Source organism: Corylus avellana, chromosome ca5 (genome assembly GCF_901000735.1).
Source record: "Corylus avellana chromosome ca5, CavTom2PMs-1.0".
Taxonomy (NCBI): domain Eukaryota; kingdom Viridiplantae; phylum Streptophyta; class Magnoliopsida; order Fagales; family Betulaceae; genus Corylus; species Corylus avellana.
Window position 1 is genome coordinate 32,340,232 of NC_081545.1, and position 13,396 is coordinate 32,353,627.

The 13,396-nt window shown below is 32.2% G+C and overlaps 1 protein-coding gene across 2 annotated transcripts; it reads right to left on the reverse strand.

Moving 5' to 3' along the window:
* LOC132182840 (uncharacterized) lies at nucleotides 1–8,132 on the reverse strand. Of its 2 annotated transcripts, none has more exons than XM_059596194.1 (10): nucleotides 7,750–8,132; nucleotides 5,377–5,758; nucleotides 4,465–4,548; nucleotides 3,572–4,015; nucleotides 3,048–3,183; nucleotides 2,741–2,903; nucleotides 2,433–2,561; nucleotides 1,238–1,432; nucleotides 795–917; nucleotides 1–390 (listed from the first exon to the last, which is right to left on the reverse strand). In XM_059596194.1, the coding sequence occupies exons 2-10, from the start codon at nucleotides 5,657–5,659 to the stop codon at nucleotides 286–288; spliced, it is 1,662 nt and encodes a 553-aa protein (XP_059452177.1). In that variant the 5' UTR covers nucleotides 5,660–5,758; nucleotides 7,750–8,132; the 3' UTR covers nucleotides 1–285. The 2 variants fall into 2 exon arrangements, with proteins under 2 accessions (XP_059452177.1, XP_059452178.1); XM_059596195.1 differs by lacking the exon at nucleotides 7,750–8,132 and adding an exon at nucleotides 7,257–7,383.
* Nucleotides 8,133–13,396: the final 5,264 nt, after the last annotated feature.

Below are 13,396 nucleotides of genomic sequence, written 5' to 3' on the forward strand. Positions count from 1 at the left end.
ATGCATGTGATGCAATGCAATGTCAAAACCCTTTGTTTCAATACAAGCTAACCCTCAGAGTCATCGTAAGAGCATATTTAAGATTTATATATACTTGTATTATTGATATTATCATGATTATTGATTCAAAATAAGTGACACTTTATATTATTTTGGATTTTCTTTTCTTTCTGCGAGAAAAACAGGGGGTTGATTGTGTACAATGTGGACAATTTGAACCCCAATTACATTTGGTGTCCATATCTATATTTTATGCCAAACCCAGCATCTCACCATCCCTAACAATCATTGGGTCACTAGTGTTGGTATTTGACCATGATCGACAAAATCAATCTTGTTCAGTCTCAAACAGCACAGCACTTGCTCTGGCAGTTCTTCTGGTTTTTGTGCCTGTTAAATGTAATGTGAAGAGGGGTTAGTTTTAGAATGAGTTCAAAGGTTGAGAAAATATCTGCAAGCACAATCATGTTGAGCCTTGTAAAGCAGATGAAGTACCAGAGACTATCATCAACTCATAATAATTCCACATGACTGTGCATGGCATCCAACCACATGTGTAAAGCAAAAGTTGAGATTCTATGATGTATGTGCATATGCACAAATACAACCACATAAACTATAATAAATAAGAATCTGCCAAAGCCTCTTAAGCAACTAAAGTGAACTCAAGAGTTCTGACATAAAGTTGTCTGTCATCAAATCATGAATCCAAGTTCTTTTTCTTTGAAGGGAGACCAAACAACATTAACCCAGAATTCCCGACATTGGTCTGCGTAACCAGATTAGTGAGTTACCTGGATTGTTAAACCCAAATCAAGTGTTCCATGTTTCATACGATCTCGGAATGCTTCAAGTCCCTTCCTCGATATGTAGCCGAACCGATGAATATCCAGATCGATTTCAAAGTAGTTAGGACCCTGCATCAGAGCCAGAGTAGCTGAAGTCAGAACCAGTCCTATTCGACGGGAAATATAAAGTTGAGTAACAAGAATTCTAGCACCATTAGCTGAAGGAACAAATGATTTTATATGTAGGAACAGTCATTATAGATGGTCAATAAGACAAAACAAAAATCCCATATTCCTAATTCTCTTGCCTCCTAAATTTGTGGACCCACCTTGGTCAGGAATTAGACCATTATGGCAAAACTAAAACAAAGTTGTTGTGAAGTTCATTTTTATAAAATGAAAATTAGCACTGGGAAAGTCAAAGTAAAAACAAGAAATTTATACATTACCCTAAAAAAGTTGTGCTGAGGGCGTGAAAGGACTGGTTTTTCATTATAAGCATTTACAAGCTTCCTTTCAGCAGAACTCAAGTGAAGATCCTCAGGATTAACCACTCCAGCCATGATTTTTAGCCGTTCTCTAAAAGGAACAGTGGATTCTTTTGCAAATCCTTTAACCTTCTCCATCTCATCATCAACCATCTTCTGTTAACATAAAGAGAAACCTTTTAACTGAATTGTTGTACCAACAAAACCACAAGAGTGAAAGACTACATTTGGTAACAAAAGCCCATATAATATTACTTGGAAAAGTTATGAAGGCATAATGCCATCAAGTTGTTTACTAAAATATTTTCGGTAGTAGAGGTTACCCACATATTATTTTGCAATATCTCAGTTACTTTTCAAATAAGAAGAATAGCAACAAACACAAGCATTCTGATGATTTCCTATATGTAGAGAAGTGCAAGCCCTCAAACTGATAAAGACTTAGAGAGAGCAGCCTATTAAGAAGTGCTGTCTACTTTAATTTGTTCAACCCAGCCAGTGAGTCAAGTAAATCTCTAACATCAGCTTGTTATAATTTAAAATCGCAACATAGTTTCAAGAGGCTACTCAAAACAACAAAAATGTAAGAAATATCTGTAAGCACAAGAAGATAAGGAGGTGCAACCCCTTTCTATTCACAACATGAGCCATTAGAAAGTGGAAAAATCTTCATTACTCCAAAATGAATGGTATTTAGCATCTGAACTTTGAACTGTAATATTATATAATAGTTCCCAAGATCAACATGTGCCATAGAACAAAAGGCAATCATTTTGAAGATCAAATGCAGGAAAATATTTTGGTAAGATGTCCCATTAATTATCAGGATGTATATCCATAGTAGAAAAATAGACGGCCCTATGAAGGAAAGTGGCCAATCAAGTGTATGGGGTTGGAGGTAATGTGCAAAGCATAACAGAAAGGACTGTAGTGTTTTACATGTCAATCCAGAGGTAATATGGACAACAGAACTCACTGAAAATTAATTGAACCTTATAGCCATTAATTAGATGAGATGAAAAAACACAAACTAAAGGATTAGCTTCTTCAGCCCTTTGCAACAAGTATCAAAAAGCACAATGAGCACAATAAAATAGAATTAAATGGAACGAAGTACTGGTCCATATGGAAAATGACAATTCAAAAGGAAGATTACCTTGATGCTGTCCTGAAATTGGGGAGATGTGTCTTTGTCAAAATTTTCAGAAACTTTAAAGTATAGTACAAGACTCATCCCTTCCCCATCACTATCACCAAGGAACATTGCAGCAGGATAAGTAGGCATCTGCCACAAGGTGCATGACAAGAGAACAAGATACAGCATGAGAAACTGTTCAGGAGACCATTCACTGTTTAAATTGAAGTAGTTGCAGATTGGTATTTCAGCCTAGCAACTCATCATCAAAATTGACAAAAAACAAAGAAATATCAAAGTAACTAAGTTTTAGAGAGAAAAAGAAGTACCTGGATATTTACAATGAGAAGTGATTGCGCTTTGCTGTCTGCTTTCACATTGGGAAGCTCAAGGTATTGGGCAATGTGGTCTATCTTTTTTGGGCAGACAAATAAATCAACACCAATTGGAGTATATGGACTGTAATTAGGAGCGGGTGACTTTCGCTTATCTCTGCATGGTAGATGATCTCAGACAAATATATCCTTACTAATAGAAACAGACACATACAATCGCCTGCTCACAAGCGCAAAAATAAATACTTGTTGCACGTCTACAAATACAGTTAAGGTTGGTTAGAGAAAGACAACAACATACTTGAAATAGCTGTCACTCCGGAGTTTAAAGGTAGAGGGTGGAATCTCAGACCAACATCCTGGGGTCGGCTTCTCTCCCGTACAAGGTGGAATTGTATGTCCTGCTCTGGGACGATACACGTATCTTTTTGATTGACCTGCATATTTGTAGTCATTTTGCTTAATATTCTATCAAAATCTAATGTCATGCAAAACTTTGATATTAAGTATAAATCAAACGGTGACAACAAATTACCCATTTATAGCATCGATGAAATTATAAAATTTGAATTAACTTCAGTATTGTAATTAAAAGAAAAGAAATATGCAAACCAAGAAAAATAATCTTATATATCTTAAGCAGCTAAACCTTTAACCAGAATAGCTGAGGATCACACAATAACTTATCATCTCACTCATTTTCTTTAGCCAAATGACCTTGTCCGTAATTACATAGTTGGGCCTTAGTAACAGTAGATTTTATGTTATTCACTAATTCTTAATTTTCCATTTAGATAACAGAAATAGAATTATTTAAACACCTACAGCGTTCAGCGGTTTCTTCTCCATCACAGGATTTCCTCTTGAAAGAAAGCCTGAAAACTGCTGAGTGCTTTCTCTGAGACTGTGGACCCGCAATCGATGGGTTTAAAATCTTGTCATTGAAGCTTACAGAAGGAACCAGCCGACGTAACCCTTGAATTTTCTCATGGGAATCGCGTCTATCCTCCTTTGGACCTTTAAAGCTTCCATAAGAATGATCTAACATCTTCGCCCTCCGGCTACAAACTTCATCGGCCTTCCCTAAGCAAGAAAGCTCATAACCCTGGGTACCAAATTTCTCAGAATTACCTCCATCAATTTTCAGATAGCTTTCATGGTATTCTTCATACTTACGCCTGCTATCCATAAAGCATGCTGATCTTTCATACTGTAGCACTTGGCCACTTGAGATGTTCCCAATTGCATTGCCTACCAACGGAAACCCATCTGCAGATTTAAAAAAGAGAAGAAAATAAAATAAATTAGTCAACTCACAGACAGTCATATACTCCATGTATTCCGTAAGAAATAACACTCATATAACTAGGCAGTGAAATGATTAATCAGTTTTGTAGCATGATCAAAGTGGCCAATCAAAATTTTGATAAACTTGTCAAAAATATCTTATTTATTGTACAAAGATGAAAAATCTAGGTGATCACAAGTAGATAATTATTGGCCCAGGATTCGGACAATTCAGTTGATGCAGAACACATGGGCCCAAAGATCACCAATGTGCAAGCTCAGCATATCTAGTGGCTATAAACTCACAAAATTACAAAAAGATCTGTCCCATATCATGCTATCTGCCATCTCAGTAGCACACTAGGTTTATTCTGAAGAGAAGATAGATTTCATTCTGCAGACATAATTGAGAAGAGATTAATATTCCTTGCCTCCATGTACACTACTGAAGTCGTCGTCTGAATCAGACTCCAGAATACTGACCGAGTCAAACCAAGTATCCTCTTGGCAAATTACTGCAAACACAAGAACTTATAAAGTCATACAAAGTCCTCATACGAACTGTTTTATATATCTGTACAACAACAGAAATTGAAAATCAATGCCATTAAAACATTTAACATCCACGGGAAAAAAAAAAAAAAAAAAAAAAGCCATCACAAGGAAAATAGATAACAGGATGCATATGTATATATACCACAACAAGCATAAATCTTTGGAATCAACACAGGGCTAACGTACATGATAACAAATTACAACACTCAAAACGAATCAAAAAAGCATTCATAATTTTAGGTTCATAGAATCTACAAGGCATGCGAATATAAGAATACAGTCTAAAGTGCATTATAAATATTGACCTACTTTCCAAGATAAGGACACTAAACCAATAACCTATGCAAATTCTAATGCCACAAACTCAGAATCCACCATGAAAACAAAATGATGACGATTAGAAAAATAGTTTCATATATTGTGCCATATACATTGTAAGTATGTTTTATTCACAACCACATACTCTGGGCAATCAAAATTGGAATTAGACAAGGTGCATACATAAAATAATAGTAAGATGAAAACATGATACTCCCGAATGTTGATAGGACAAGATATGAGTTATTGCTCCTTTTTTTTTGTGATAAATAAAAGGAGCAATAACTCATAGTCTTATTCGGATGGAGCTTTAATTTGTGTATATACATACAGACATAAAGATACATACATCACACAAATCTATATTTCATTACATCTTACTCATGAGCATCCAATATGCAGTCACTGATTGAGATATCTAATTAGGTATTACTTTGCACATTCTTTGGAAAAAGAAGAGAAGGATATACATTTCTCATCATATTGACTGTGGCGCCATTGCAGCTGGGTGAGATGGAATGTCGAATTAGAAACTTCAGATCTTCTGCAAGTAGTTGTTTCACCCTTCTCAAAGTCCATGTGAACAAACTCACTAACAGCATAATCTGTTATGTCATTTCCTGCATCACTATTCCTTTTGTTGGTGCCATCAGAGACTGAATTGGAAATCTTTCCACGGCAATTTTTGAACCGGTGATGATGTCTCTTCCGCGATTTAATTGTTTTAGAGGGTGTTGATACACAAGCACCCATTTTAATTTTTCAAATATAGAACTCCCAATCACAAAAAAGTATTCTCCTCATACGGATCTCCTACCTCACAGAAAGGACTTGCAAGAAGCCTGATATGACCTGCAAAAATGAAGTATCTACAATATAGTAAATCAATTTTTTTTTTTTAAAAAAAAAAAGTTCAAGCAAGACAGTTTTCATTGACAAATTATATAGTAAGAAAACATGTAATCCCATCATTTCTTTAGGCTGTTTCAAGAATTTCTTGTGCTAAAATTGTAACCCATTAAGGACAATAGCTCGACAATCAACTGTCACTTTTAAATAAACAAAAAGTCTAGGGCATAATTTGATTTAGTGATAAATGAAAATAAAGGGACTATCTGAAATTATATTTCTCAAGGGCAAGATGAGACTTGAAATATAACACTACTAGACTTCAACAAACCTTGTACCCCACTAGAATTAAAAATATCCCTTTGCAACACCTGCTCAAACCAAGTTCCCAAAGTCACTGAATGGCCCAAAATACATGGTATCAACCAACAGGTTAAAATTTGGATGTAACATCCATCTAATTGGTGTTTAACAGAGGAATCATCAAATGAAAGTATCCTAGACATGTCAGGAACAATAGATGTTTCTATCTGAAAGGAAAACCCATTAATCCTTACTAACTTTGCAAAAAAAAAAAAAAAAACACGAGGAAACAGAAAACAGAAAACATGATTAGAAACCTGAAGAAAACTCAACGAAATCCTAATTGCCAACAAATCCATTCTCTATCTAAAGCAACATGTTAGTTCTCGTGTAAAGCCAATACTAACATTTGGGTGCTTGATATTTATTTAGCTCAAGAAGAATGCGTGGTTTATCAAAAAGAAAAAAAAAAAGAAGATGAATTAACCTCACTTTCGCTCTGCTGCAAAAGAGAAAAGAGAAAGAATAAAGCTTTCTTTGAAAATGCAAACACCACATTAATACCACATAATTAGTTCATGCTGCTCCACCAGATAAGAAGACAAATCCCTCCTAGGAAACACAGTTAAAACTAAAATTCTTGGCTTTTTGAACCCTCAGTAATACGGCGAAGAAACAAAGTCCACTCCAATTAAGAACCTTAAGTAAATATGTATGAGGGTCTCATGATAGTATCATTTTATTAATCATGGTGATTAAATTATTGAAACTCTCAGACAAAAAGAAAATTGCGTGAATGAAGATTCAGGGAAGAACTGAAACAAATGAAAGCCTCAACAGGAGATTAATTCTATCAATTAACTTAAATAAATTTGGATCCTACTAAGTAATTTTGACTCTAGCATTGTCCACTTACTATTAAGAAAGGAAGAGAGAGAGAGAGAGAGACTAACGTACATAAAGGGAGCAAAATCATATTACTTAAAAAGATGAAAATCAATCAAAATTTAGATTTACAATGTAAAGCTAAAACAAAACATATCTGACAATCCCTGCTAAGCAATATAACACAAACTTCAACATCTCTGTAACTCTGTTGTGATTTTAACCAAAAAAAAAAAAAAAAGAGCAAAGAGAGAGGCAGAGAGAATGAAATGTCAAGCAGAAAAGTAAAAGTACAAAATGCAGAATTTCATACCCAGAAAACATTCAGCAATTCTCTTCAAATATTCCAAACTGTATGAGAGAGAGAGAGAGGGAGAGGTTCTCTGTTTTAGCTTAAATAGAAGCTCGTGTTTATGGAGAAAGAAAGAAAGGTGGAGAGCTCAAGAGAAAATGCGGCGAAGGGTCCACATCAATTATGGTTAAAAGAAGATTAAACATAAATAAAATTAAAAAGACCGGAAGTTTGTCAACATCAAGAGCACGAAAGAGAGAATATTAATATGACAATGTGACAACGAAACTATTGAAAACAAAAGGTATTCTTAAAAAGAGAAAAGAAAAGAAAAGTATATTAAAATTCAAATAAAAAATGAGTCAGTAAAATATTGTTTTTTCAGGATCTGCAATCTGCATTGCAATAAGAAACACGGAATTCTGGGAAAGCAACAATACCCACAAAAAATATATATATAGAAATTAAACAAGATAATGATCATTAACCATCAAGAGAGAAAGAAAAGGCATACCCAACGCGGGACGGATCTCAAAGAAGAGGCGAGGCTCACCCTCTCTCTCTGTGCTACAAGCAGCACCACCACCAACAGAAGCCAATTGCAGATAGATTATGTGGGATCCAAACTCCAGGAGCGATGAGAGAACAAGCTTCTCCTCCTCCTTTACTTGCTCGAATCGAAGAAGAAGGAGAAGAAGAAGATAATGAAGAGGATTAGGACCAGATATTTTAACACGTAATATAATTACAATAAAATGCGTTTTGGCAACAGGTCATGGTGGGTTTCATCTTCTTCGCTTTTAGCTTTCTGCTCCGAGATTTCGCTGCCGCAAACAAAGGAGAGAGAGAGAGAGATTCCGGTTGTTGCTGCCGCTGTTTTAACGTTTAAGATTCGTACGACTGATTGATCCATGTTTTGTTCACAGTTTGTTCGTGTGTGTTGTAACTTGTGTTGGTTGGATCTAATTTTGATTTAAAAAAAAAAAAAAAAATGAATGGGCAGAAAATATAAATAAAACAATTAAAAATAAGGATCAATTTGTATTTGGACAGAATTTATTCTATATTGATTTAAAGGAAATATTATTCAACCTATATAAAATAGTACTGAATGTTAACAAATATTTAAAAAAATATATTAAATTTAATCTAAATTAGTAAACTGTTATTAATGAGATTAAAAATTCAATGTGCATTTTAAATGTTTATAGACACTTTGTACTATTTTATATGGGTTGAATGATATTTTTTTTTAGACTGAATTTAAAGGAAATGTCTGTCCTTTGTATTTTGGAGTAATTTTTAAATAAAAAAACTTCAAAATTTTTTTATTGGAATTTGATTTTATTAGTGCATGTGTAAGGTACATGGGATTTAGACGGGACGGGATCCAATAAAGACAGTTTATTGATTAGAGAGGAGAGCCAACTATAAATATATATTTGTTCGTATAAATAAGTCAATTAAACTTTTTTTTTTTCTTTTTTTTTTTGAAAACAGTTTTTCTCATTAATTGCTCGAATTGCATTGTATTCAGGGTTGGCCTAATCACTAGGTGAGCTAGGCAGTTGACTAGAATTTCCAATTGAGAAATGTTAAAAGTCAATAAGTTTTCTATATTTGACTCATATTTTCTTATAATCATTGAATTTGTGGGGTCTACCATTAACTTAAGATTTACATAAGTCTACAAATTCAAGGTTAATTGTAAGGGAATATAGGCTAAATATGGAGAATTTATTGATCTCTAGCATTTTTTTCACATTTAATAAGGCCCCCAATTAAAAAATATTAATTGAAAAAATTTCATAAAAAAAATATTAAAACACTTATTACCCTCCATATTCCTTAATTAAGCCTCTAATCATGGTAAATAAGTAATTTAAAAAAAATTTCAATTTAATAAGCCCCCGATTAATGAATTCTAATAAAACAATTTCCATAAAAAAAAAAAAAAAAAAAAAAAAAATTGAACATCTAATTGCCGTTTCCGTTAAAAATAAATAAATAATAAAATAAAATAAAGATTAAACACAGTCAATATATATGTGCTTAAATTAAGGCCCCTACTTAATTTAAAAAATGCATTAATATCAATTGATTCTCTAACATTCTGAAATAAATAAGGCTTAAAAAATTGATATCAGTAAATAAGGGAATCAAATAAAAATAAAAATTCATTTCACAAGGCCAAAAAAATAATATCTACCCGTTTAAGATTGTATTTTATTTAAGAATATCTTTATTTTTATTAAAATTGTGAAATGACAAACATAACCCTCAAATATAACTAACTGGAGATGATCGAAGATTGCGTCCAACGTTTAAAATCAAATGAGAAAAGTAAATAAACGAATGCTAGAAGATGGAAAATTTCTAAAATATTTTATTCACTTACAAACTCCTCTATTTAATCTTTATAAATTTCCATTTTTCTCTCCATATACACTATTGCATTGCATTGTACCTGATTTCAATGGGTAATTATAGGTGGTCTACTTGTGTCCCACTAAGAATAATGTGGCTATTAAAATTACCCTTTGATCAAAATTCAATAATGATCAATCACAAACCTAATGGTAATTTTAATAGTCATATTATTTTTAGTAAAACACAAATAAATCACCTAAAATTTCTTCATTTTAATGGAGTAAATGTTTGTTTAAAATAAACCAAGATATGAGTCAAGTGAATGGGAAAATGGCCAAATAGAAGCCGTTAGTGTAGAAATTTCTTAAAATTGATTTAAAAATAAGTAAAGGTGGTTTTAAATAATTAATATAAAAATTTATTATATTAATATTTTATAATTATTAAAACTCTCATATATATTAACTTTTTGTCTTATGCCTTCACTTTTATTGAAGCCGCCACTGTAGACCGCATGTGGGTTAAAAACGAGTCGGTGGCAGGCAGGCTATTGAATATCCTCCACCCACCCAACCCAACTCGTAATTCAAACAAAGGTAAAAAGTAAAAAAGTAAAAAAGATGCAATTTTTTAAGGTAGTCATAATGGTGCACGTGCATGCACCCTTTGCGGGTGGTACAATACAACAACGCATTATGACATTATCAAGTATGTCGAACAAATAAAAAAAATAAAAAATAAAAAACAGTGAAAAATCCAGAACCATGTGTAGTTTTGTCATGAATTTTTTATTTAAATAGTAATAAAAAAAATTAAATTTAAATTTTTTATAAAAGAAAATTGAAGAAAATTGTTTAATAGTAATTTTGAAAAATAGGTTGACAATTGTTTAGAGACGTGAAAATAACGAGAGAGTGATTTGCCAAACATACCCAAGTTTGTAATCATTTGTCTTACAATTATGAGAGACTCGATAAATTTACCTACTTAATCAAGAGTTCACGTGTCTAGGTAGGTTTTTGGATTATCCTAAGATATTATTCAGCATGTTACTACTCATATGGATCTTGTGTAGGCCATTCAAAACCATTAGAAGTGGAGATTTTGTGATTTGGCCACTAGTAAAAATGCTGAAGTTATTTATTTATTTTGGATGCATGCATTCATTCATTTGGTCATTAATTATTCTGATGAGAATTGATGGATGGGATGGGCAAGACGACCTTGCACATGCATTGTAATAAAAAGCATGACCCAACAAGAGCAGATTACAGCTGCACATTTGGTCTGTTTTTATTCCCCCTAAAGTTTGTACTTAATGATCAAGTTAAACACATAATTTGAGACAAAATGAAGGCCTAATCAAGTGCTATAAAGTGGTGCTAGTCTGCTAGAGGGACTATAATGGGCGTGCGTTGATGTCAGTATCAATCAGGTTCATGTGACAGTCGAAAGAGGCACCAAAGGAATTTGTAAACATTCCCAGCAGATTTAAACACACAGAAAATTGTGTGTTAAGTAAGTGGATAATCATCATGTATGTTCATGATAAGGTTCCTTGTTGTAATTATATAGAAGAAATAGATAAATTATTTTATGGTTGAATGGGAAGCGTACAAATGTGGGTGTATTGTTTCTCTTTCATTGTACCTCGTGGTTGATGATTGAGACATCCGAAAAGATTGATGCATTTTATGTACTCCTCATTTGTCACGTACTGATCTGCTTTCATGGCCACCTTACTGCCTCTCTCTTTTCTTTTTTCTTTTTATTTATTTATTTATTGTTTAATTGTAGTGTGGGTGTGTGGTGCTGTCCACCGATGTGCGTGCTCATCGTTAAGCCATAAAGAAAAGATGATTGGAATGATATGACACATAGGCTAATCAAGATGCACCAAATATACGAAATGAGAAATGATAAGATGTCATTTTGTATTCTCTTTTGTTCCTTATGAGTGTGTTTGGCAAAGGTCTTTAAAAAGGAAGTGAAATTTAAGTGATGTTAACAAAAAAAAAGAGTAAGAATATAGTGTATAAAAAAGTGAAAAAAAAAATATTTTGTAGTAATTTTTTTATTTAAATAGTAATAAAAAGTGATTGATATGATGTAAAAAGTAAGAATATTAGAGTTGATTTTGAGGAAATTTTTTTGAATTTTTGGGTTTGGTCTGGCCCACTCATTTGCCAAACACAAATATTTTAAAAAATAATTATTCAATAACTCCTCGAGCTTATTTGGGTTTTTTTTTTTTGTGATTTTATTTGGTTTGTTTAAGTTGAGGAGACTTTGTTATGGTATCTTCCGTAAACCTTGTTGGTGCCTCTTTACTACTATGATTACGTTATATTAATTGACAATCAATTTTGTTTTTAAATAGTAGTAGTTTAATCAGTTGAAAATTATGCCTTATAAAACGAAAATTATTAGTTCGAATTTCTCTTCCAACGACTAACGCCGACATATAAGAAAAAATGGCAGTAAATTTTCTTGACTTTTATTTTAACCCATGTTGTAATCTCAGGAAAAAAAAAAATCATTGAAATAACTCTTTTGCCAACATAAAATAAATAAATAAAAAATAAAAAATCATCCTATTAATAAAAATTTTGTATCCATATTCCATTTGCATTAGGATTAGGGATTTTAAGAAAAGAGAGAATATTGTGTATTTGTTGATGTGTTTTGAATGTTGTTTTTTATTTTAAAAAAATATTTTGATGTGATATAAAGATGGAGGTTTTTTTTAATTATTTATTAAAGTATTTATCTTGAAAAAAAAAAAAAAAAACAAAACAAAAGACAAAATAAAATACAAACATCCAAAATATCTTTTGTTGTGTAAAAAGGATGGGGTGGGGGGACACAGGGAATATTGAATAATGAATATGCTTTTCGGAAGGAAGGTGGCAAGTGTTTACAATCATGACAATTGAAAAAAAAAAAAAAAAAAAAAATGACAGTTCCCACGATTTTATATAGAATTCCACTAGTTTCTATCATGCATTCAAAGACATGGGGCTGGACCTACAACCTACGAGGTACTGAATTATATGTTTTTGTTTTCACACACAAATACTTTAATTAACAAACAAATTACAGTTTTGGATAGGTCGTCTAAGTGTTAAATTACTATTTATTTTAAAATTTTAATTCAATCAAAAAAAATCATGAAAACAAGTTTTAAATTCATAATTTTAACTTTAATACTATATCAAATCATCACTTATTTAAAAATAATAATAATGATAATAATAATTTTATTAGTTTAATTAATGCTTTGACATCAAGGGATGGCCACCTTTTTGATTGAAGCAGGTTGAGCCTCCCTAAGTGTCTAGGACCTAGTTGTTCTAAAACAAACACAATTTGACATTAAGATGTAGGCCACACATTTTCATTACCAAACACACAAAAAAAAAAAAGTACCATAAATCTCAGTTGGAAATTTGATACATTATGATTGTGCTTTCAGAACATGTTTTTAGTGTTTGAGAATTTTGATGCTGGGACTGACCCATGTACCTCCTTCTTGTCTCCCTACAAAACAACATTAATTATGATGTGTTTGAACATTGAGCTTTATATAATATATGGACATCAATTAATTATTTTTTAGCTTGGCTAAAACAAATTTTTTGTGACAACCATTTACTAAAAAGAATTGAGCATCCAACTAAGAATTTACTCCTTTGGTTTCGGCATAAATATAATTTTTTTAAAAAAAAATTCGTGTTTTTTAGGTATTAGATGCAACCGAAAATATTAATCAAATCAAAAATATTTTTAGT